Below are 25,325 nucleotides of genomic sequence, written 5' to 3' on the forward strand. Positions count from 1 at the left end.
TTTGATGTACTTAGCATGATGTGTTTGCAAACTTAGTTTACTTTAGATACCATGACATATTGCTGAGTTTTCTGTAGCAGGTTCGTGAAGGTTCAAATATTTTTATCACCTAGGAATAGACTATTCTTTCACTATATAGAAAGTAAATTTGCTCAGTATGTAACCCAGGCTGGCCTCAAACTCACAATCCTCTTTGCCTCTGCCTCCCAAGTGCTGGGATTATCACGGGTTTCAACTCATAATTTTTATTTGATAGCCTTTCCTCAGTCTTGGAATACAAAAATCAATTCAAACAGAACTCCATCTTTTTACCAATAAGCTAGCAGTTTTTCCAATTCTAGTTGGAAATACTATTTAGATTAAAATATCAGAACTTCACTTAATGGAGTGAAAAATTGGTCTATGCTGGCAAGAAAATGGCTAGTTACAATGTTTCTTGATAATTTAGTTGAAGTTTTCACTCTAAAAGAATCAGTCAAGGGGAGGAGCCAGGCACTGGTGGCTCTCACCTGTAATCCTAGCTACCTTGAGAGGCTAAAATCCAGAAGATTTCGGTTCCAGGCCAGTCAGCACAAAAATTTCACAAGACTCCATCTTAACCAACAGTTGGGTACAGTGGTGTGTGCCTGTTATCCCAGCTACACACGAGGCTGAGAATCGGGAGGTTCGCTGTCCAAGACCAGCCACAGCAGAAAGTCCATGAGACCCCAACTCAATGGAAAAAGGTGGGAATTGTGGTACATGCCTGGCATCCCAAGTACAGTAAGAAACCTAAAATAGGATGTTCCGGTTCTGCCTGGGCAAAAAGCAAGACCCTATCTCAAAAATTTAACCAGAGAAAAAGCTGTGGCTGAAATAGTAGAACACCTGCCTAACAAGCATGAAGCCCTGAATAGAAACTCCACTACTGCCAAAAAAAGAAAAGAAAAGAAAAAAGAGGTAGACCACTGTAATTCCAACACTCAAGAGACTGAGGCAGGAAGACTGCCAGTTGAAGGCCAGCCTGGGCTATAGGAAGGAAAGCAAGAAGGGAGGGAGGGAGGAAGAGAAAGACAAAACAAAAGGAAAGAAGGAAATGAAAATGACATGTTATGTTGGAAGCCAAAGATGACTGTGCTGTGGCAGCCTCAAGAGAGTTCAAAGGATTCTTTTCTGGACCAAGAGCAGAACTAGAACATTGTTGTCAACCTACATCTCTTAGGCTAAGAGACCACAGGATGAACAAGGCTTCTTTTCTTTCAAAAACTAAATCCTGGTGTACAAAATGTTGATCATTTAGTGGAAGTAGACTTACTAAAAATAATGAAAATATTCTAATGAAATTGAATGATAAGGTGAATGCTTAATGCTATTTTGATTCTTCAATGACTGGGCTCTTTGAGGTCATAAAAGTCAAGTCTAAGTGAAAATCAAAGACAACACTCTAAGAGGATGTGACTTGGTACATGCAGTATTTATTTAGCACATATCCCAAAGAAAAAGTTAGCAGGGAAACTAGGAGTTCACAGTTCAGCAAACCCATCTTATTTGTGGATTTTCTTTTTACATGTGGTTTTGACCAAGTGTGGTCAAAAAAAGTAAAATCAGAACAAGTTTCAAAAATAAAAATTTTTAATTCCTGCACATGCACTATGCAGCTCAATTGATGTGAAGCTCTATGTCAGCCCTGTTTTACCATCAGTTGTGTTTAAATCATTGAGTGACTGCTGAATGTTTTCCTGCCCTTAATTTTGTGAGAATACACCTCCCAAAAAGCAAGGTAAAAGTTATGGTGATCCTCCCAAGCCAAAAAGGGACATAATGTGCTTAATTTAAGTGACAGTGGACGTTTTAGATTTAACTCTGTCACCCTGAGCATGTGTGGGCCTTCTCAGTGGCAGTCCCCTTGTAACCATGTGCCCGCGGGTACCCAGGGTCTGCTGTTTGGGTACTGTAGCTTCCTTATCATTCCTCCTGCCCATTTCAGAGCCACTTTACCATGCACCAAGCACCCATCCTTCTCCCCAGCCTGTCTCCATGGAGGAGGTGTCTCTTTCTACAGCAGCCCTTCAGCTGTGGCCTTGATCTGGTGGCTTCCCTACTACCTCCTTTAGGTTTTTCACATCATATTTATCTGTCTCCAATCTCCATACTTCCAAACTTACTCCTATACAAAGCTCTGTTATTTATTCAATCTCTTTATTCCAATTATTTCTTGCTTGACTACCAGGCTTTACAGTAAATGCACTATAGAAATATTAAGCTGTATCTGGAAATTCTCATTAAAACTGCAAATTCCTAAAAGAAATGCCAAGAAACTGGCAGGATTCTCAGCAACAGTAACTGAATTCCATCATTGAGAAGAACTGTTACAGAAAGCTAAAACTTACCAAAAAAGGCTTATCCTCCCTTTCCCTGCATTTATTTCATGTTTTTCTGTTGAATATCTATTTTGTCTATGCTTTGACACTATCATGTGCTAGTGGAACACCAGTAATTGCATTGTGACTTCACAAAACTGAATAGCTTTTCCTCTACCAAAGCCTAAAAAGGAAAGACTTGATTAATGATGATAGAACCTCATTAGAACTTGTGCCAAGGTTCTAATGACAATTCTTATCTAGTATGAATGAATTTATTGGAAGCTTAATTCTTATTATACCAAAAGGCAGGGATCTTTATAGCTCTCTTTAGACCTCTGCCAATTAGTTTAAAATACGATGGTTTGGAGTAGCAATGTTGAACTTGGATAAAAAGGACAGTAACCTAATTTCTACCTGAGCATTAGTAGTCAGCAAATAATTTCTCTGATCTTCAATTTTACCTGTACAGCCAGGTCAGTGACTTACACCTGTAATCCAGCTTCTCAGAAGGCAAAGATTGGGAGGATCACTGTTCAAGGTCAGCCCAGGGAAAAAGTTAGTGAGACCCCCCCCACACACTTTTTCTGTAGTACTGGGGCAGGCGCTCTACCACTTGAGCCATTCCACCAGTCCTTTTTTGTGTTCGGTATTTTTGAGATAGGGTCTTGCTTTCATTTTGCCCAGGGTGGCCTTGAACCATGATCCTCCTGATCTCTGCCTCCACAGTAACTAGGATACAGGCATAAGCCACCAGCACCTGGGGCTGCGAGACCCCATTTCAACCAATGAGTCAGACATGGTGGTGTGTGCCTGAGATCCCAGCTATGTGGGAGAACATAGGTAGGAGGATTGCAGTTCAAGTCAGTGCTGGGTAATAATTCAAGACCCTACTGAAAAAGCAAAAAAAGGGCTGGGGGGCATGGCTTAAGTTGTAGAGCACCTGCCTAGCAACCAGGAGGCCTTAAGTTCAGACCCCAATACCACCAAAATAAATAAATTTTATCTATAGTTGGCATAGTAACAGCTACCCTGCCGACAGCACAAAATTACTATAATCATCAAAGGAGATGAGAGAAACAAACATTCTTTAAAAAAAAAAAACAACAGAACACTATACAAATATGAGATGTATGAAGTGACTACTGCTTATGTTATTCTCAGGAATTATGTAAGAAGCAGAAAAGTACAAATCTGCTCCTTCTTTCAATTCTTCGTTCTATGCCTGTTTGCTTTGACATACATTTGCTTAAACCCCTCCTGGGAGCCTAGCACTGTAATTGGTGCTTGAAGAGCTCCTTATCATAGCTAAGATCCCTTTTTCAAAATATAAACTTGGATAAAATGTATTGCCATCAGGCAGTTTTTAAAAATTACACTATGAAATTGGGTTAAATTCATAGTAAATTATTATACTAGCTTTAGCCAATTTTCTCTTGGGGGAGGGGAACTCCATTTCTATGCAAGCGCTGGCTGTTCCACTAAATAGCCACAAACAAATGTCCTGTGGGAAGGCCAAAACTGGTCATTTCTCAATTTAGATTTATAAGCTACTTCTTTTCCCTTTCCTTTTGTTTCTTTCTTTCTTTCTTTTTTGTGTGTACGTGGTTGTGTGTGTGTGTGTGTGTGTGTGCACATCTATGTGGTACTGGGGTTAGAATTCAGGGCTTCACACTTGCCAGACAGGCGCTCTACCACTTGAGCCACTCTGCCAGTAATCTTTTCTTTTCTTCTGGATCCAACCCAGGGCCTTGCACAAGCTAGGCAGGTGCTCTACATGAGCTATACCCCACCCCCTGTAAGAACTTTCAAAACCCCTTCCTCCACCTAAATTTTCAACCTTGGAGAAATAAGCCAGCATCTTCTCAATGTCTTTTTTTATTTATTTTTAATTTTTTTTCAATGTCTTAAACTGTACATTTAGAAATAACCCTTAATGCCTCTCTCTTCTTCATCCATCCTGAATCTCCACCTTCACAGCAATCTTCCCCGCCATCTATCTCCAAGTTATGAGGGCTTTACTTTCCAATAGTTCTAGAATCTTCCCCTATCTCCACCTTTATTGCTCCTCTTTCACCTATACTAATACTACATCCCTGTTTAGTGTGTCCTTCCTCCTGACTCTCACAACAGAGTTATCCAGCTTAAAAATCTAACATTCCCCTGACTGTTCGGAAGACATAAATAAAACTACTCCACATGGCCTGTCCTCCAGCCTCAACAGTCCTACCAGGGAGCTATTCTACTTTCACAGACCAACAAAGTCGGACCTAGAGACAGTGACTTGAATTCCAGTAGTCTGTCATGACCAAATTCTTGCACTGGAGTTTAATGCCTCACATCACATCTGTAAAATTAGGTTCCATATGTGTCATGAACAACAAATGAAATAATAGGGGTGAAAACCACTCAGCTACACTGAGGCCAGCGTGGAGGAAAATCGGGAGACCCTAATCTGAAAAACTAAAGCAAAAAAGAGCTGGTGGAGTGACTCAAGTGGTGGAGGCACCTGACTAACAAGCGTGAGGCCCTGAGTTCAAACCCCAGTACCACCAAAAAGAAGGGAAAGAAAGTCACGAGGGTAGAGAGCTTTGCGCTGTCTGGCGCATAACTAGTTGCTATTTCGGTATTTTCTGAGGCTTCATTGCTCTTCCTACTTTACTGACTGAGCCTGACACGTGACCATGCCGGGCGAGGTGGCAGCTTGTGAGAACTAGGCTGGGAGACTTCAAACCTTCGTGGTCTCTACCTCCTGTGCCTTCTCGGGCAAGGGACTCCATGTCTTAGTCCCGTTCCCGCTTCGATACAAAAAGGTATACTCTATTCTCACTGTGACGACCTTGAAGTAGGCTGTCCCAGAGAACGCTCGGTAATTCCAAGGACAGAGCTGCAGAAAAGAAGAGGAAGAGGGGGGTGGCGGAGCGGTATCACGTGATAAACTCCGCCCCGTTGCCGAGGAAATCCACACTTTTCCTAGAGCGTCTAGTCTCTATGGTCGATGGCACTCCAAGGCCCGTGCCGGCGAGGTTGTTCTTCCGGGGCCATCGGCACTGCTTCCGGGGCTGGCTGCCGCGAGCTGGCATTTCTGTGCCCAGCTCCCTCTGAGCCCGTGTTTCGCCGCTCCAGGCTGCAATGAGCTTCCTCAAGAGTTTCCCGCCGCCAGGGTCGGCGGAGGGGCTTCGGCAACAGCAGCCGGATACCGAGGCTGTGCTGAACGGGAAGGGCCTGGGCACCGGCACCCTCTACATCGCTGAGAGGTAGGGTCTCTGCGTGTACTCCCGCGGTGGCGTCGCCTTTCTCCTGGCTGGCGACAGCCGTGCAGAGGAGCAGGGCTACTGGGAGGGGAGCGCGTGCTGTGCGTCGCCTCGAGGATGTCTCAGCGCAGAGCATGGCGAATTATTCGAGTGTCGCCTACCCGGGAGCTTTCCTGTCCCTGTTCTCCACATGGAATTTCTCCGCGCCCACTGTGCGTGCGGCCTCCTCTCTAGTGGAGGTGTGGCGCGCGCGGTGTCCTGAACTTCGCGTCACGTTTTAAGGTGTTGAGTTCCTATCGCTGAAGGAATCTTCGACGTGCCTGTTTTTCCAGACAGGGCGGTGTTGCCCTGTGCAGAATATTCAGGATCAGGGCAGGTTTTGAAAGGTTGGCTTCTGTGTGGGTGGGGGGAGGAACATCTGCAGCCCCAAGCAGGGGTCCTGAAAGGAACGTCCCTTTGATTTGACCACCCGAAGCACTTTGGACTTTCACATCATGTAGACATGCGTTGAGTATTGCGTTTGTAGAGCGTGGGTCTTGTTTTCTTGATGTGCAGTCCTCTTCATCTTCCATGCTAACAGTGACACACTGAATCCTTCCGGTCCTTCGAAATCCCTGGTTTTCCCAGCTGGAGAAAACTCTCTGCTTTTAAGAGCTCATGTGATTACATTGGGTTCATGAGATAATCTCTTTATTTCTCTGTCAACTGATTAGTAACCTTATTGCATTCAGAGTCCCTCCTACAATCTAGCATTACATGTTCACAGGCATGACACGGAGAAATGAACATCTTGGGGGACCAAAATTCTGTCTACTACAGACTCCAGGGTACGAAAATTGTGAAGAGCCGGGCAGATGGGCTTTTGTCTAGTTACTGAGATAGGAAATGCGGGTGGGAGCGAAAGCTTGGGATGAGGGGCAGGTAATGAGTCTGGTCTCTATGTGTGTGCAGTAGTTGGGCACATGAGTGTGTGTATTTTAGGAAAGAGGAGATAAAGATAGAGATTTGGAAATGGTTAAAGTACTGACATAGGCTCATGGGAGTGGCTTAGATAACATGGAAGAGAGGGCCACGGATAGGACCTTGGAGAGACACATTAAGATGTGGGTATGGAAGAAGAGACTTGAGGAAAGAGGAGGAAGGAGCAACCAAAAAATTAATTTGGAAAAGTGTCTGTTGGGTATTGACCAGATCTTTGGTGACCTTGAGAAGAGTAGTTCCTTTTAAGGAGTGGGGGTGAAGCACAGATACATTCCTAACCCCTACACAATCCTTTTTCTTCTTGGCCTCTGTGTATAATGGTGGTTCTGTCTATAGTTCCATTTTGTTTTTTGGGTTTTTTTTTGGCCGGGGAGAGTCCTGCACTTGTTTTTGAAGTTTGAAAAGTTTCAAACCTAAACAGAGGTTGCAAGTGTATGCCCTTATAAAAATTCATTCATTGTTAACATTTTGTCACATCTCTTTTTTTCTTAAACTGTTAGAATTACACATGTGTTTTCACCTCACCTGTAAATACCTTAGTATCTACCTCTGTAGAACAAGGACATCCACAACATAATTATTACACTCAGGAAGTAAAATTCTTTTTAAGTGTTTGCCTGTTATTTCGTTTTATTTTTTGTGATACGAGGGTTTGAACTCAGGGCCTTCACCTTGAACCACTCCACCAGACCTATTTTTGTGATGGATTTTTTTCGAGATAAGGTCTTGAGAACTGTTTGCCCAGGCTGGCTTCGAACCACGATCTTCCTGATCTCTGCCTCCTGAGTAGCTAGGATTACAGGCATGAGCCACCAGTGCCCGGCTTGGCTGTTATTTTAAAAATTCATATTTCAGCTTTTCACTAACAAAACTTTTGTAAAAAATTATGTACAAAAATTATGCAAGTTACATATGTATGTTTCAAAGAATTGTAATTAAACCAACACCTATATATCTCCTTCACCCTCCAGATTAAGATTACAGTATTACTGGTGCCTTGGACACCTCTGGCCATCCCTCTTTATTCACCGTCAGCCTCCCCTCCTTGGTCTCATCGCTTCTTTTGTTGTACCATTTCTAAGATTGGGTTTTAAAAAACTGGCAATGCTTCCTGAAGAGTGTGACAATGATGAACAGCCAGTGAATAAGGCAGAGATGGGGGCGGTTCTCATTAGAAGAAACAGGATGTTCAGACACAAGGAAACTAATGTGGAAAATAATGTTCTGTAGCCAGGATGTGTCTGTGTGTTTTACATAGACACACGCTCATACCATGTTCATATATGCTCAGCCTAGCAGTTTTTCCCCTGAGGAAACAAAGGAGAAAGTGGAAAGAGATATAAAGCTAGAGCTGGAGAGGGTCATGAGTTTGGCTTATATCATAACCCTTAGGCTTTGGGGAAATGATTTAGGACTTTAGACCAAGGATTATTATTAGAATTGACTGAGTAGATAGCCTCTCAGATATGTATTTAGATATGCAGAACTCTCAGGCTTATTTTCTGTCTTCTTTTTGAACTCAGGGTTTCCAGTTCCCTAGGCAGGCCCTCTACTTCTTGAGCCACACCCCCAGCCTCTCAGGCTTGTTTGTAATAGGATGTTGACTTTTTATCCAAATAAGGAAGATATGGAGGCATGAAGAATTGTAAATAGATAATTTAAAACAGGTAAAATAGCTAATTAAGTTTTAAAACTAGGTAATTTAAACTTAGAAATTGTACCTTTTTGATGAGCACAGTGTCTTATGCTGTAATCCTAGCTGCTCAGACTGAGATCATGGTTTGAGACCAGCCCAGGCAAAAAAGTCAGGAGACCCCATTTCAAGCAACTGGGCATGGTGATGAGTGCCTGTCATTCCAGCTATGCATGAAGCGTAAAAAGGAATATCGAGGTCCAGGCATAAATGTGAGACCCTATTCGAATAATAATTAAAGCAAAAAGGGCTGAGGATGTGACTCAAGTAGAAGCAAGGCCCAATAAGAAAGAAAGAATGCTTTTTTGCATCTCATCCCAAAGTTAATTTTAAACCAAATAATTAAGCCAACCGAAATTCAAGACCTCTCTTACTTTCTGCTCCTGTTTTTTTTACACCATGGAATAAAGGACACTGGTCATACTTGGGAAAAGTACAGTTTATCAAAATGTTTTTCTCTGTATACTGGCTGTCCAACTCTTGCCTTTCCCTTTTGTGACCCACCTGCTTTTTAGGACTGGATATAGTTAATTACGTATTTTGAGTTCGGAGGGCTTTTTCTTCTAGAAAATATGAGAAGAGACTGAGTAACTAGAACTTAACGGTCAAGAAGTATTTCTTTAGTGTTGAGTTTGCCTCTGTCCTACAGAATGCAGAATCCGTTTCTAAATATGAGATCGTAGAGGCAGAATTGGTGTTAGAGCGCTCTGCAGGAAATGCTGTGCTATGACAGCAGTCATTTGCGGTAAGCAAATATAGAGCAGTGGTGTGCTTTAAAATAAAGGCCATAATTTGATAGGCACTGATTCTATGTTTAGATTTCAATTTTTTTACCTCCCAATTGAGTCATTAAATTTTTATGACTCTGGATATTTGGACATTTAAGTCTGGAATGTGCCTTTCTAAATTGTGTTCATGCTGGGAGACTTTTGAAGTAAGGAAAAAGCAGTTTATTATTTTTTTTAATTGTCTTAGTAGGATGAGTCTTCTGGATCTGCATGCACTATTTCATCTCTGCACTAAGAGGAAAGAAGTGGACAGGAAAGACATGCATCCAGCACACAGTCTAATTACATAGTGAAATTGGTTTCTTTGGAACCAGTGGGGATGAGTCATTCTGGAAAAGAATTTCTGGAGCTTTTATCTCTTTATGCTCCTTAAGGTTTTTTACTTTTAAACCTATCAGATTTTCTTTTAAAAACAAGTCTGTTGGTAACCGTGCATATTTTGTTGCTTTTCATTTTTTTATTGTGTGCAATTAAATAAATTTAATGTTTATGGAATTGTACAGTTATCACCACAATCCAATATTTAATATTCTGCTTTTGCTTTTGATAACTATTGAGGATAATGTGTTATATAGTGATTGTCTAGGGCTGGAAGGAAATAGGGAATACTGCTAAGGGGCCCTAGTTTCTTTTTGAAGCAATGAAAATATGCTACAGTTGATTTGGCCACAATCAACTTGTATATTTTAAATGGGTAAATTGTAGCAAATCCCTTAACTTACTTACTTTTTAAAACTTACCATATAATGCTTGTATAAAATAATGGACTTTATTGTGACATTCCTTAACTTCTTTTTTAAAATAATGTTAACTGCATTAACTTTTATTACATTAATATAGTTTGTGGTTTTTTTCAGAATCTTTTTGCTAACATTTTTGCAATAGGTGATACAGTCCAGGTGGGTGAATTATTACCAAAAATTGATTTGATTAATTAATTTGATTTTGGTGATGTTTCTTTTGTTTTACCAATAAAATATTTGCATTTGACCACTTTTGAGGGAAAAGTAGACCTGCCTTATCTATAGCTTTTTCTTAAAGACAGGAATAAATGGAAAATCTTCATAGTTTGTCTCTCAAACTAATGATTATTTTTTGACTTGTGAGTGTGATCACGCCCATTTCATGTGTATCATTTAAGATTAGTGGATACATTTGATGGTTTCCAGGTATTTATTGCATGATTACCTGCTGAGTGCTATGCTAATATTTTTGAAGAATGTTTAAAGGAATGTTACAGGTCAAACTCTGCTGTCAAATAGCAAGGTATATGTAAGATTCATTACTGCAGAGTCGAGCGCTAATGGTATACTACTGAACATGAGTGCAGACTGAAAACAAAAGAGGTCATTATGGACTGCAGTAGTTGAAAGGAGGCCTCATGGACTTACTGGGGACTTAACTAGATGAGGAGAATTTGCAAAAGCAAAGCGAGCACCTTAAGACATTTCCAATAAGAATAATAGAAGCATGTGATTAGAAAAATTGCATTTCAAATCTACTTGAATTTACAGTTAGAGGAAAAGAAAGTATAAAAGAATAGACCTTATAAAAAGTTCAGTTCCTGCTGCTCAATTTTAGAAGATTTCTAAACAAACTTGGGTCCAGGCTGAACCTTTATAAACGTTGGGGTGTTAGGTTACATTTATTTTCTAAAAATAATCTACTTAAAACATGTTTTTCAGCCGCCTGTCTTGGTTAGATGGTTCTGGATTAGGATTCTCACTGGAATACCCCACCATTAGCTTGCATGCAGTCTCCAGGGACCTAAATGCCTATCCACGAGAGCATTTGTATGTTATGGTGAATGCCAAATTTGGAGGTATGTATGGTATAATTTAATCTAGTGCTTCCTTTAATAGAATATTTTTAGAAAGTAATCTTGTTTTTGAGATGGGGTCTCTCATTGTTGTCAGGTTGGCCCTGAACTCCTGGGCTCCAGTGACCTCCTGCCTCAGTCTGCCAGATAGCTGGGATTCTAAGCATGTGCCACCATGCCCATCTAAAAAGCAATCTTTGACCCACTTTAGATAAATAGCTTATTAAGAAAAATTAAGGAAATACAATAAAATAATTGGGACACTTGAAGTTCTTACAATGGACTTTTGTTTTGTGTGACTTTTGTCTTTTATATATTTGCACTTACAATTCTATTGTGGATATGTATTTCTGTTTTTGCTCTTAACTATTCTTTTTCTCAAGTGGGGGGAGAGTTTTTGTGCACCTCTCCTCAACCCTCTTATCACCCCCACCCCCATATGGCAGTGACATTTTAATTGGAGGGGGGAGGGGTACTATTGACATCTAGCAGTTAAATGCCAAGGATGCTACTAAACGTTCTACAGTATACAGGGCAACCCCCAACAAAGAATTATCCAATCCAGATGTTAATGATGCCAAGGTTAAGAGGCCCTGGGTTACAGATTCCAAAGTTGTGTATTGGACACAATTGTAAAGAATCATAAAAATCTAGTGAAGATGTTTGCTTTTAAAATAATGGAATGCTTTTCTTTGAACTACTGTATAACAGATAATCCCGTGACTTTGCCTCTGAAGCTATTGCTCCTTCAAGTTAAGTTTTCATAAGATTCCAGATATAATACCATTTATATTTATATCCTGACACTAAATATTAATTTTTAGAACTTTGGCAAGTCCTGCCTCATTACATGATAATGGCTGATTTAGCTATCTGGAAATATTTTTGTTACAAAAGTTCAAATTCTTGCCATTGGGGAAGGTTTAGATATAGATAAAATTTAGTGATGTTTGAAAAAGAGAATAAGGAAAAGTAAAAAGCTGTTTAGAATGCAGGGGTGTAGTAAGAGTTCCTGATGGGTTATTAGGCACAAAGTTCACTCACCTTCTAAGTAAATATAGCTGTAATTTTGTAACTGTGGTAGTCATCTTTCCATTACTGTGACAAAATACCTGAGATAATAAAGGAAAGGTTTATTTTTGCTTTGGTTTCAGAAGTTTCAGTCTGTAATCACTTGCCCGTTTCTTTGGGCCTGTGGTGGCACAGTACATCATGGCAGGAGCACATGGCAGTGGAGGCCTGTTCACCTCATGGCAGCCAGGAAGCAAAGAAAGAGGCAGGGTGGGGGTCCCAATATTCCCTTTAAGGTCATGTCCCCAGTGACCTAACTTCTTTCCATAAGGCTTCACCCACAAAAGGTTCCACCATCTCCCAACAGCACCACTGATTGGTGACTAAGCCTTTAACATGTGGGTCTGTGAATGACATTCAAATCCAGACTATACCAATAATTAAGAGAATTATGTGTCCTGTGAAGCTTAAAGTATTCATTTGCATTCCTGGAAATGTAAAAACCTTAAAGATACTATCATCAGTCAATTCCAAATGCTGATATTTCAGGGGTGGAGTGTAGGTTTACCATGCATGAGGCCCTCAGTTCAATTCCCAGCACCAAAAACCAGAACTAATACTGTTGTGAAATGCCCCAAAATAGTGTCCAGGTTTGGAATTGGGCAAAGGTGCCTGCAAGAAAAGAGAGGTTGGGTTTCAGTAAATACTAGATAAAAGGATAAAGGATACTGAATAAGGAAACTCTAGTTAACCTGCTAGGTAAGTTATTTTCTCTTGAGTCTCAATTTTGCTTAAAAAATTAGAAGGTTATATTAGTCTCTGGTGCATATTAGAAGCACCTGGGTAGCTTGTTAAAAATACAAATGTAGCCACATATGATGGTTCATACCTGTAATCCCAGCTACTGAAGAGGCAGAGGTAGGAAGATCATAATTCCAAGCCAGCCTGGGCAAAGGTAACCCCTGAGACCCTATCTGAAAAACAAACTGAAAACAAAAGAAGTGAGGCTCCAAGTTCAGTCCTCAGTACAGGGGATAAAAATGCAAATGTTTGACGTCCCAAATAGGAGTGGGACAATTCAATAGGGTTTGGGTAGTTATTTTAAACTTATAATAAATAAATAAATAAACTTAAACTCCATGTGGTTGTTTGAAATTGATATGATTATGATTAATCCTTTCTCGTAAAAATATGTAGAACTTTCCATCTTACTAGAAAGTAGTTCCTCCTGGCACACATTTGTTTCCGCTCTCTGGTTCTGTTTATCTGTACCTACTCTCATAAATTACCTGTGCTTGGATTATACTCACACACCCTTTGCAAATTCTGATTCTTTGAGCTTCAGATTTGTTTTTTTTCTTTCTCTGACTTACCTTCATTAGTCTCCTTAAAAATGACTATCATCGTTGTTGGATTAAATTATTTTTTGTTGAAAATGTAGAAAGGTTTAAAGAGAGCCTACCATAACAACCTAGTATGAGATGGTATTAGTGATAATTGCATTTTTTTCCTTATTGTAAAATCACTGTGTTACCTTTCTCCCTCTCTCTCTCTCTCTCTTTCTCTCTCTCTCTCTCTCTCTCCTCCTTCTTGCTCTCTCTCCCTCCTTCCTTTTTTTATTTTCTGTTATATCACACTTTTTTGGGTGTTTTTTTGTTGTGTATTACTTACTGTTTTGGTGGTGTGGTGGGGATTGAATCCAGAGCCTCACACATAGGAGGCAAGCATTCTACCACTGGTCCTACATTTCTGTTTATTGTCTTAAGGTAGATTCCTAAGAATATAAAAGAGTTAAAAAGTTATATTCATTCATATAGAATAGTAATTGTATTGTACTATCATTTTGCTTATTAAAATGTATTAAAAAGGTTTCATAGAGACAGGCGCCAGTGGCTTATGCCTGTAATCCTATCTATTTAGGAGGCAGAGATCAGGAGGATCTCTGGTTCAAAGCCAGCCCAGGCAAATAGTTCTTGAGACCCTATCTCAAAAATACCTAATACAAAAAAAAGGGCTGGTGGAGTGGCTCAATGTGTAGGCCCTGAGTTCAAGACCCAGTACCACAAAAAAAAAGGTTTCATAGTAGTGAGTAATTTATCCAACTATTTAGAGTTATTTAAAATTCTCTGGTATTTTTATATATTTTTTTGTTTACAGAAGACATGTATATTACCTTTAACAATATAATAACATTAAAAGGAAGACAGAAAATGTCCTACTAAATCTTATTTAAAACTGCTGTCAGTGGCCGTTTTTGGAGTTTTTCTTCCTCTTTTTCTGTTTCTCTGTACTTTCATACCATTCTGCATAACATAAAAATAAGATGAGCTGAGCACACCAACTCACACCTGTAATCCTCGCTACTTGGGAGGCTGTGATCAGGAGGATTATGGTTCAATGCCAGCACAAGCAAAAATGATTTGCAGGACCCCATGTCAGTGGAAAAAAGCTGGGTGTGGTGGCATGAACCTATCACCCAGCAATGGTGAGAAGCATAAAATAGTAGGATCATGGTCCAAGCTGATCTGGGCAAAAAGCAAAACCCTATCTCCAAAAAACCAGGGAAAAAAGGGCTGGAGGCATGACTCAAGCCATAGGGCACCTGCCTAGCAAGTGGAAAGCCCCAAGTTCAAATGCCAGTAGTGTCAATAAATATGTAAATAATTTTAAAATAAGTAATGCAAAAAGGACTGGTAGAGTGGCTCAAGTGATACAGGATCTGCTTAGGAAACATGAGGCAAACCCTGTGTCCAATTCTTGATTGTCAAGTTGATTGGAAGAGAAAATATGCTTGTGGATATGTATGAGAGTGCCTTCAGAGAGGATTAAATAAGGAGAGAAGAAGCTTTGAATGTGGACAGCACCATCCAGTAGGCTGCAGGTCTAGATGGAACAAAAGGGTAGGAGGAAGCCCACTAGTGCGGCATTCCATCTGCTTCCTAGCCACCATGAGGTGAGCAGTTTGCTCCTTATACCTCTCCACCAGGATGAACTGAAACCTGTGAAACCATGAGGCGATATAAATCCTTTCCTTAGATTTATTTGCTCACTTAAGGTATTTTGTCATAGCAATGAAAAACTGACTTGCGCAATCCCTCCGAGGTCCATGGCTGGCCCCAAGTACTAGGCCATATCTAAAAAATAACTAAAGCAAAAAGAGCTCAAGTGGTAGAGCTCCTGCCTAGCTATCTTGAAGCCCTGTGTTCAAACCCTAGTACCATCAAAAAAAAAAATTTACTAATTTTGAGTATGTTTTAATGTTTTGGTGTCTATTTAATATTTTACTGACGTGTAATTTTTTTCCTTATGAAATAATTCAAATATTGAAAAATACAGAGTAATAAAACATTTTTTATAGTACTAGGGATTGAACTCAGGGCCTCATATAATAAAAAAGATTCTATGATTCAATATCTAGCATAAATTTCTTAACATTTTTTCATAATTACTATAAACTTTTAAGGTAAACCACTTTAGTACTGTCGTAGCCTGTTTTGTGTGGCTCCCCATGTCATTCCCTATTCTTCTCTCTGAATTGAATTTCATATCCTGAAGGTGATGTGTGTCCTTCCTTTCTGTGCTTTTAACTTTTACTGAATGGTTTTGTTTTTGCTTAAAATTTTCATCTAAGTGATATCTTGTGTTTTCCAACTAGCTTTTTCATTCAGTTACATTTTAACTGTCATTATCTATTCATCTGTAAAATATTACATGACCAGGTTATAATACATTCAGTTTCCTTCTTATGAACAGTTCATTTTCATATACATAACATATACATACTTTTTTTTTTTTGGCGTCCTGGGGTTTGAACTTAGGGCCTTGCACTTGCTAGGTAGGTGTTCTACCACTTGAGCCACACTCTCAGCAAACAGTTCATTTGCTGAGATGTCATCACTAGTACATACTTAGAAGTGTATGTACTTCTAAGTGGACTAAGTGGAACTGCTTAGTCTCCAAGGTGGTTATAGAAGTTTCTGCTTCCACCAACATATACTAGTTCTCCTTCCTCCCTGTCTCTCAGTCCTTTTTTCTCTCCTTTTCCCCCTCCGCCTTGTTCCCCCCTTTTATCCCCCACTCCGTGTATACAAAGCAAGTGCTCTACCTTTGAGCTCTGTCCTCAGCCCTAGTTCTCAGTAAACTTATTTTTTCTTATTTTTTTACATGTTAGTTTATCTGTTGGGTCAGTTAACTTTCATGGACTTTAGTTTTCTTATCTATAAACTGTTGATTGATTCATCATTCCCATCAGGGTTACAAGGTCTTACTGAACCCTTTGCTTCAAGGTGAAAGATAAGAAACAGGTAACAATGGAGCAGTACTTAATGTCTTGACTGTTCTCTCACACCCCCTGTGCCTCCACAAGGGCCTTGAATACTTAGGGCTCATTGAAGGATACTGTGATTAGAACAGAGAGCTTTTATTTTTATTTTTTTCCCAAGTGCTGGGATTACAGGCATATACTATCACCTGGCTATAGTTCATATTTTAATTTTAAGAAAGTCAAAGAGTACATGCAAAAGTTATTTTTATTCTCTTTTTAGAGGAATCAAGAGAATCTCTTTCTGATGAAGAAGATGAAGACAGTGATGATGATGTGGAACCTATTGCTGAATTTAGATTTGTGCCTAGTGATAAATCAGCATGTGAGTGTTCTACACTACTAATCTTTTCCCTTTATGTACCAAGCATTCCCCCCATTGACACACACACATCTCTCACCTTTATCCCTGTTACCTCCACTCTGTTGCTTTTGGGGGTTTTGTTTTGTTTTGTTTTGAGACAGGGTCTTCTCCATAGCCCAGGCTAGCCTGGAACTCCATCCTTCCTGTCTCAGCCTCCCAAGTGCTGTTATTACAAACATGCATCCCCACACCTGCTTGTCTATTGCTTTTTCATTTTAGCATCTAAAGTGAGAGTACTATAGGTGTTATTTGGTAATGTTTTGTAAATGGAGGAGGGACTCTGGTTAGTCTTACTGATTGATGCTGTTGACTGTCAATCTTACCTGTTAGAAGGGAAAGGAGTCAGAACACTTCCAAAGTGGAGAATGACCAGGCTCACTAGAAAGTGCCCTGTCAGCTGAGAGGGGCTTAGCCTCAACAGTCTGACTGTAGACTCTGACTTTCTCTCACAAAATCCAACAGTTATGAAGAGATTTCAGTAATATCTTGATCTCTTATTTTGTGATTGTCCATTGCCTTGGGTACTTTCAGGATAGACCCTTCTTGGAATTTGGCTGTCAGATTTTGTAAATACCTCTTGTCTACCCATTAAATTTATTTGTACTGATGGTTTCTTTCATTATAAAACTTTATTGCACACTGAAGAAAATACTAGTTACTACTTAATGTCCTTGTTCAGTAGAGGCAATGTTCAGTGCAATGTGTGAGTGCCAGGCCTTGCATCCGGATCCTGAGGATGAAGACTCGGACGATTACGATGGAGAAGAGTATGACGTGGAAGCACACGGTTAGTGGAATCGGGTGAAGTATTTGTTTTAGTGCTGTGCTTTAAGCAGTTATTTGGACTAGGGGCAGGGGATTATAGTTCTTTGTATCTCCAAAAAGCACACTGTATAAGATGGTTATAAATAAAAGTGAATGATACAGGGGCACATTTTGTGTCTAGGCCCTTTCAACAGACAAATTGGAAAGATTTGTGGGCTTTTAGACTGAGATAGCTGCCCCCAGAGAACAAGCCTTCTCTCTCTGCTGCTTGAGAAGTTGGATCATCTCCATTTTTATTTAACATATTTCTTGAACCAATTCATTGCTAACGTCATTTCTTTTTTCCCAGAAACCTAATTCATTTCTCTAAGAATATGTCCTATTGCCTTCCTATACCCAGATGGATTCACTAGCCTGCTAGAGTCCTGTAGCTTAAGGCATGTGCTTTTACCCCAGTAGTCTTAGACACACAAATTAGGTATCCAAAGTTCTTTCCTCCCTATCTACCAATTCCTGGCCTGAGATATACTCATTTCTGGAATTCTCTTTCACATACCTAAATGTGTCCTCATCTTTCCGAGACTTTTCTCTTTTTTTGGCAGAACTGGGGTTTGAACTTAGGCCTCATGCTTGCTGGGCAGGCACTCTACCACTTGAGCCATTCCACCAGTCCTTTTTTGTGTTGAGTATTTTCTTTTTTTTTTATTCATATTGTGTTGACTATTTTCAACATAGTCTCTCTTGTACTATTTGCCTGGGCTGGCCTCAAACCTTGATCCTCTTGATTGCTGCCTCCTGAGTAGCTGGGATTATAGGTGTGATCCACCAGTGTCCGGCCTTTTTGTATTTTACTTTTTTTTTTTTTTTTGACTGGGGTTTGAACTCAGGGTCTCATGCCTGCGAGGCAGCATTCTACCACTTGAGCCAGCCGCTTTTTGTGTTGGCTGGTTTTGAGATAGGGTTTCACTTTTTGCCCAGGGTGGCCTCAAATCACCATTTTCCTGGTCTCTGCCTCTGGAATGGCAAGGATTATAGGCACGAGCCACTGGTGCCTGGCTGAATTTCTGATTTTTTTAAAAAGGAGCATATATATTAAAACAAACAAACAAACAAAAAAACTTCAATGTCAAGTTAATTTTCATTCACTTGTAAAATTCCTTGAGATAATAAAGGACTTCCTGATTTTAGAAGCGTCCTCTGCCTTTTAGTTCCTGAGCATGTCATTCTCAGGGAATTGCTGTTTACTGGCTTGCTCTGTTGGAATTCCTTTTCATCCTGGAGGTTAGGGGCATTTTCTTTGTGTCTCTTCAACAGTGACCTTGTCAGTGAGTGCTGGAAGTATTTTCCTGGAAGCCTCTTTTCACCATACTTTATATTTAGCAGATGCAATATAGATTACCCATTTTGTTTTTTCTAATTGTTGTGTAATAGCTTAAAAGCTTTTTGTTTGTTTAGAACAGGGACAGGGGGATATCCCTACATTTTATACCTATGAAGAAGGATTGTCCCATTTAACAGCAGAAGGGCAAGCAACACTGGAGAGATTAGAAGGAATGCTTTCTCAGTCTGTGAGCAGTCAGTATAACATGGCTGGAGTACGGACAGAAGATTCAATAAGAGATTATGAAGGTGAGTGTCCTTTCTCTGCAATGTGAACAGATGGCCACCTGGCAGAGGGAAGTTATGGAGAAACGTAGGGTCTGTAGGAAACTGTAAGACAAAGAAATCTCACAATTAACTCTTTCAGAGTAGGAAGCAGATGTAGAATCAAAGGATGGGCATTCTTATTTGTCTTTTGTTGCTGTTTTTAGTGACATCCCCCTCCCCCAGATTACACTAACTATCAAAGTAGTCTGTGGTTAAATTTTCTTTGTTTTTGGTGTCTGTTTGTTTGTTTTTTGCAATATTGGAGATTGAACCCAGGGTCTCACACACTAGGCAAGCCTACCACTGAGCCACATCCCTTGCCTCAAATATTTTTAAATGATCACAAGCAAGGAAGAAATAAAAAGGGGGGGAGGGGAGCTGGTAGAGTGGTCCAAGTGGTAGAGCACCTGCCTAGCAAGTGTGAGGCCCTGAGTTCAAACCCCAGTACTGCCAAAAAAAATAAAAAATAAAAAAAGGTGTAATTCTCACTGAGACATTTTTGTTGCAAATCTGTATTAGTTTGGACAGTCATAATAAAGTACTATAAACTAGCTTAAACAACTAAAATTTGTTGTGTCATAGCTTTGGAGGCTAAAAACCAGGGATGCTTCTCTGAGAGTTAAGGGAAAGATCTGTTCAAGCTTCTTTCCTTGACTTACAGATAGCTGTCTTCTCTTGTGTCTTCACATCATCTTGCCCTCTGTCGTGTCTGTGTCTAGATTTCTCCCTTTAATTAGTCACAGTTCTCTAGAGAAATAAAACCAATAGTGTGTGTGCAGAGCAGGGGAACATCACTACATTTTACACCTGGCTGCTATCAAATTGGATAGTCCTTCATAGGTATAAAATGTAGAGATGACCTTCTGTGTGTGTGTATACACATATACATAGGTGTGCATATACACACAAACACAGAGATTGATTGGTTGATTGTTTTACAGAATGGTTCGTGTGATTGTGAATGCTAGCAAATCCAAAATTTGCAGGATAAGTTGGCAGGCTAGAAGCCCACAAAAGAGTTGATTGATGCTGCAATTCTAGTCCAAAGGTGATCTGTGGGCAGAATTTCTTTCTTTTTTTTTTTGATGTGTGGTCTCACTGTAATTCAGACTGGCCTCAAACTAGCTTTCCTCCTGCATCCACTTCCCAAGTCCTGGCTTTATAAGTATATGCCACCATACCCAGCTTCAGAATTTCTTCTTATGTGGGGAAGTTTAGTCATTTAATGGGTTGAATAAGACCCACCACATCATGAAGGTAACTGCTTCACTCAAAGTCCACCAATTTAAATTTTAATCTCATCTAAAAAAAATACCTTCATAGAAACATGTAGAATGATGTTTGATAAACAGTTGGGCACTGTGACCTAGCCAGGTTGATAGATAAAATTAACTATTTTACCCTTATAAAGACACAAGTCACACTGGGTTAGGGCTCACCCTGATGACCTCTCTTTAACTTGGTTTCTTCTGTATAAGGACCCTCTCTCCATACAATATATATAAAATGTCAGAACAATTTTTTTTTAGTCTGAAATAGGTTTCAGTAGCCCAGGCTGGCCTTGAAAACCTCTGTGCTCAAGCAATCCTGTCTCAGCCTCCCAAGTAGCTGGGATCACAGGTATGTGCCTGTGCACAGCTCAGAATATGCTTTTTACAGTGTAGGAAGCAAATGTAAAGTTACATAGAATGGTTTTTGTTGTTGTTTTTAGTGGCACTGGCGTTTGAACTCAGGGCCTCTTGCTTGCTAAGCAGACACTCTACCATTTGCGCACCTCTGTCAGCCCAAGAATCGGGATTCTTATGTAATTTTTTATGTCTTTTATTTTTCCTCCTTTTATGGTTTTACATTTATTTTCTAACTATTGAAGTTGTGTTTATAATAGAAAATGTGTGCTGGAAAAGAAATAGGGAAAAAAATCAATAATAATTCTGAGACATACATATTAATTTTCTGTTGCATATCCTTCTAGTCTTTCTGTTTGTTTGCTTTTACATGTATACACATTTCAACACCATTTTTATTTTAGGCATTTTGATTAATATGCAAAACTAGGATAGCCATGTATTTAATTGGTTAGACAGCATCCAAGAAACTTTTGAGTTCAGCCAGGTGCAGTGGTGTATGCTACTTGGGAGGCTGATGCTTGGGAACCTATGGAACCCTCGGGTCTGGGCCCTTCACGCAGCAGAGATAGTGAACCCTCACAGAGTGAGTGATATCTATGCCAGTATCTGAAAAGTGAAGAGAAGTGACCAGGGATTACACACAGATTTTGGGGAGAGGAGGTAAAGAGATTAGCCATGTGTAAAGGTTCAAGAGACCACTCACCTTTGGACGACTATAGTTCGTCATGTCTGAAACTTGTAAGCATGGAGGGTAGTTGTAATAACAGAAAAACGGAGTCGTAAACTGGGCTGCATCCTAGAGGAACTTGAAAGTCTCATTAAAGAATTCAGACATTACTTTTAGATCAGTGGGAAGCCATTGAAGAATTTGATTAGTGTTTGGGATGATGACCCTGGGTATAGTGAGGAAGATGGATTGGAGAGGGAAAACACTGGAGGAAAGAAGAGAAGCTCTGGCATGTGGCTTACATGTTAATTTAGATTAGAGACGGAGGTCCAAATTAAGTAGAAGGTGTGAATACAAAAGACTTGACTGATTTAAGAGATTTAGGAGCTAGAAGTAGAAGTTAGGCATGGCAGGAGCTTCTGGCTTTGGTAGATAAGGAGTCACTCATTATCAAAACTAGAAAGAGGATTTTTTTTTTTTATGTGGAAAAATGACGAGTTAGTCTGAAATATGTTACATTTGCGTTTGAGAGTGGTGGGAGGCCAAGGGCCTCTTGGCAGAAGTTTGTGGAGTGGACTAAGGGGTAAATGAGAATATGGAAGCAAAGGATCAACTGTAGCCAACTCTTTCCAGAGGTAAACTTTGCCCCCTCCCTACCTTCTTTTTAGTGAGATGAGAAAAACAGGAGATGGGCAAGAAGTTCACTGTGCTGATTTTGTTTTCCCTCCAGAATGATGTGATAGGTTTTGAGGATATACCCACATATCTTTAAAAGTTTTGTCTAACAGTAACCTCTAAGCACAGATCTGGGAAGCATGTGCAGTTGATACTTACTGCATTTGAATGTTTCTGTCAGCCAGATGTATAGCACTAGGAAGGCTGAGGTAGGAAGATCATGAGTTCAAGGCCAGCTTGGGCTGCATTGAAGACTCAGTCTCAAAAATAAGAAAGTTCTCAGTGTCAAAGTTGAAAATTTACAAGGTAAATGTTAAACGTATAGACTAATTTTAACTTGGTCTAAATTCAACAGGCAGCATTTTCCTTTCTCGTCTGTTTCTGTATCCTTTAATTCTCAAAAGAAAAAAAATACAACTCTTACCAGCAGAGGGCACTAGGTTCCTTCTGGTCGAAACTTTACCTGTCTGAATTGTGCAGGTATGGCTCAGCAGTTTCTTTTTTGTTTAGATGGCATGGAGGTGGATACCACACCAACAGTTGCTGGGCAGTTTGAGGATGCAGATGTTGATCACTGAAGACAGTTTACTGCTCTAAGGTGAGTAACTTTCTCTCGTCACTGGACATGAAAATCACGAACTGGTTATAGATGCTGGTAATCCCAGCTATTCAAGAGGCAGAAATTGGTAGGATCTCAGCTCAAGGCCAGCCAGGCAAAATGTTAGCAAGACCTCATCTCAGTAAGAAGCCAGATGTATTGGTACACATCTGTAATCAATCCCAGGTACATGGAAGCATAGGTAGGAGAATTGTGGTCCAAGGCCAGCCCCAGGCAAAAAGTGCGAGATCCTATCTGAAAATAACTAAGCAAAAAAGGTCTGGGGTCATGGTTTAAGTAGTACAGCACTGGCCTAGCAAGCACAAGGCCCTGAGTTCAAACCCTAGTATAGCCAAAAAAAAAGAGATACAGAAGTCTTAGCAGTTTGGAAAAATGCTGACCATCCCTGAAGTTATTGATGAAAATTACATTTTTTCCTGAAGAAATCAATCTGCAGATGTGGTGATACTCAATTTAATATCTGCTGTACACTTACCCCATCACAGGCACTGCACTAGGAATTGAGTGTAAACAGGAAAAAGAGAGCCAGACATGGTAATGCATACCTGTAATCCCAGCACTCAGGAGACTGAGACAGGAGGATCACAAATTCAAGGTTATTCTGAGTTACAAAATGAGATCCTGTCTCAAAAAGAAAGAAAAAGGACACAGTGAATTTATGAGATTAGCTTTCTTACTAGCCATTTGTTCAAAAACAGACCTCACTGTTGGCTCACATGGAGTAACAGAACCTGAGGTCGTGGCTCTTGAGTCACCTTTCTCACTTGCAATATTTGAACCCTTAACATGTTCATGATCTGCTGCTACCACTGCTTTTTAATTTAGGGAGGAAGTATAAGTAATTCCAAATTGAGTTTAAGCCATTAGTCATAATCTTGTATTGGTTCCCTCATGAAATCAGTTGGGAGACCAAGGTCCTGGTACCACAGTGTTCAAGGCTGATTTGCCAACTGTAACAAGTCCCTGTGTTATCATCCAGAGTCATGTTTTCCCAAGTTGGTTCCTGGCTGGTCTTCATGGCCAAGATACAAGCTCTCTGCCAGTTTGCTCCCCTGGGCATTCTTACTTGCTTTGCCTGAAGTTTGTCCCTGAGGAATTGCTATTTTGTTACTGTGGGAAGCAACTGTCCTCTGCCAGCTTGAGCACTTGAACTGTACCTTAGGTAACAGTGGAAGGTCATGTAGCTAAGCTCCTCATACAGAGCTAGGACTAGTGTTGGTAGTACTTCCTTTATTACGGTAACATTTTCACATTGTTGTTACTCCTCTTTCCTCCCTAAAACAACATTATCTTCTTGACTACTGGCTGTCTCCCAGTCCTTTGGCCACTGCTCTCCTGTCCTTTTACTTTATTAAAGCATCTGTCATAGCATGGCAAGTTGTGTGGATTTTGACTTGACTCAGCTACCACTGCCAGCCATCCAGTTGTTGAGTGCCCTCATTATTCCCTGCTGTGGTAAACCTTTTGACAGCTGGGTGTGTGGCTCAATGATAGAGCATTTGCCTAGCATGCTCGAAGCCCTGAGTTCAGTTTTAATGCCCAGCACCACAAAAAATATTCCTTTATTTTCTTCTGGTACAGAGTTTAGTATTGAACCTTAAGTAGTTGCTGTTTCCCCCTCTCCCAGTTAAAAGTCTTAAATCCTTTTACCCTATTCCACTTTATATCAGAAACCAGCCTTTCAAGTTCCAAACCTTCTAATTTGTTGCATTAGGAATACAATGTCACTGCTCCTATCAACCATGAATTGTGATGTTGGATCCCTGCTTTCTTCTCAGGTCGTGCTACAAGCACTATCAAAAAACCTCATAGAGGTTTGTGAATTGTATTTCTTCCCATAAATACCTGAATTATTTTCTCATTTGCTTGTGTCACTAGTAGCTATAGAGTCTTAAAATCAGCGATTTCTCCTTGGCTGAAATCACACGTTCCTGTCACTGCACTCTGCTACTTTTCATTTTCAGCTCTTTCAGTTCCAGCTGTCACACTTCACTCGTGTACTATGTGGGAAGTCTTTCAGTACCAACTTTAAGTTATCTTTCCTTATTTCTCACCACATTCTTTATAGCATGTAGATTTTTTTCAGTTCAGTAGCTGTTTTATTGAAATTGAAAGACATTTTTGGATCATCTGACTTTCACTTATTTCTCCTTGAAAAATAGACTGCTCAGAGAACATTAACCACTCTGTTAGTAATGATCATGAGAAACTCTGTTGGTATGTCACTAACAGTTGCACAAATGGGATGTTACTGCAATCCCTGGCAAGAATTCTTAGGAGTCTTTGTAATAATGAAGTAACCATAAAAAATAGCCACAAATTTCCTAATGAGCCGATGGTTTGTTTTCTGTTCATTTTATGTTCTTTGCTCAGAGGCAAAGAAACATTTTATTCAAAAGTTTATTCATGTACATCTGGGTAATTGACCTGATTTCCAGACAATGTCTGTAAATTTTTATAATCATTTAAAATTATATGTACTTTTAAAGAATGAACCAAGGAATAATTAGAGTATTTGTGCAACCATCGCTAATTTCTAGATAATGGACCAAGAGATGGGTAAAGGGAAGGGCACATAAAGGGTGGACTCTGAACTCAGCCACACACTGACTGTGCCCTTGGGCAAAGCATGTAACTTATCTCATCATTTGACTCCACTGTAAGGTGGGGATGATATCTATCTGGCATAGTTGTTGTAAGGACCCAGATATAATATATCTAAGTCCCCTGGCACTCTTGACAAGGCATTCAATA

The 25,325-nt window shown here is 40.0% G+C and overlaps 1 protein-coding gene across 4 annotated transcripts in view; it reads left to right on the top strand.

Annotated features, from left to right (window-relative positions):
- The first annotated feature begins 5,350 nt into the window (after nt 1-5,350).
- Clns1a (chloride nucleotide-sensitive channel 1A) overlaps nt 5,351-25,325 on the top strand; it is a 33,131-nt gene continuing 13,156 nt past the window's right edge. The window contains exons 1-6 of one of the 4 annotated variants that reach the window (XM_074082407.1): nt 5,365-5,596; nt 10,741-10,877; nt 16,430-16,531; nt 17,250-17,357; nt 18,791-18,964; nt 22,463-22,550. In XM_074082407.1, coding sequence (XP_073938508.1) covers nt 5,472-5,596; nt 10,741-10,877; nt 16,430-16,531; nt 17,250-17,357; nt 18,791-18,964; nt 22,463-22,530 — 714 coding nt within the window. In that variant the 5' untranslated portion in view covers nt 5,365-5,471 and the 3' untranslated portion in view covers nt 22,531-22,550. Of the gene's footprint in view, nt 5,597-10,740; nt 10,878-16,429; nt 16,532-17,249; nt 17,358-18,790; nt 18,965-22,462; nt 22,551-25,325 lie in introns of all 4 variants that reach the window. The other 3 variants (XM_074082401.1, XM_074082417.1, XM_074082412.1) reach the window with 3 other exon arrangements.

The sequence above is a fragment of the Castor canadensis genome, chromosome 1 (assembly GCF_047511655.1).
Source record: "Castor canadensis chromosome 1, mCasCan1.hap1v2, whole genome shotgun sequence".
Classification (NCBI taxonomy): domain Eukaryota; kingdom Metazoa; phylum Chordata; class Mammalia; order Rodentia; family Castoridae; genus Castor; species Castor canadensis.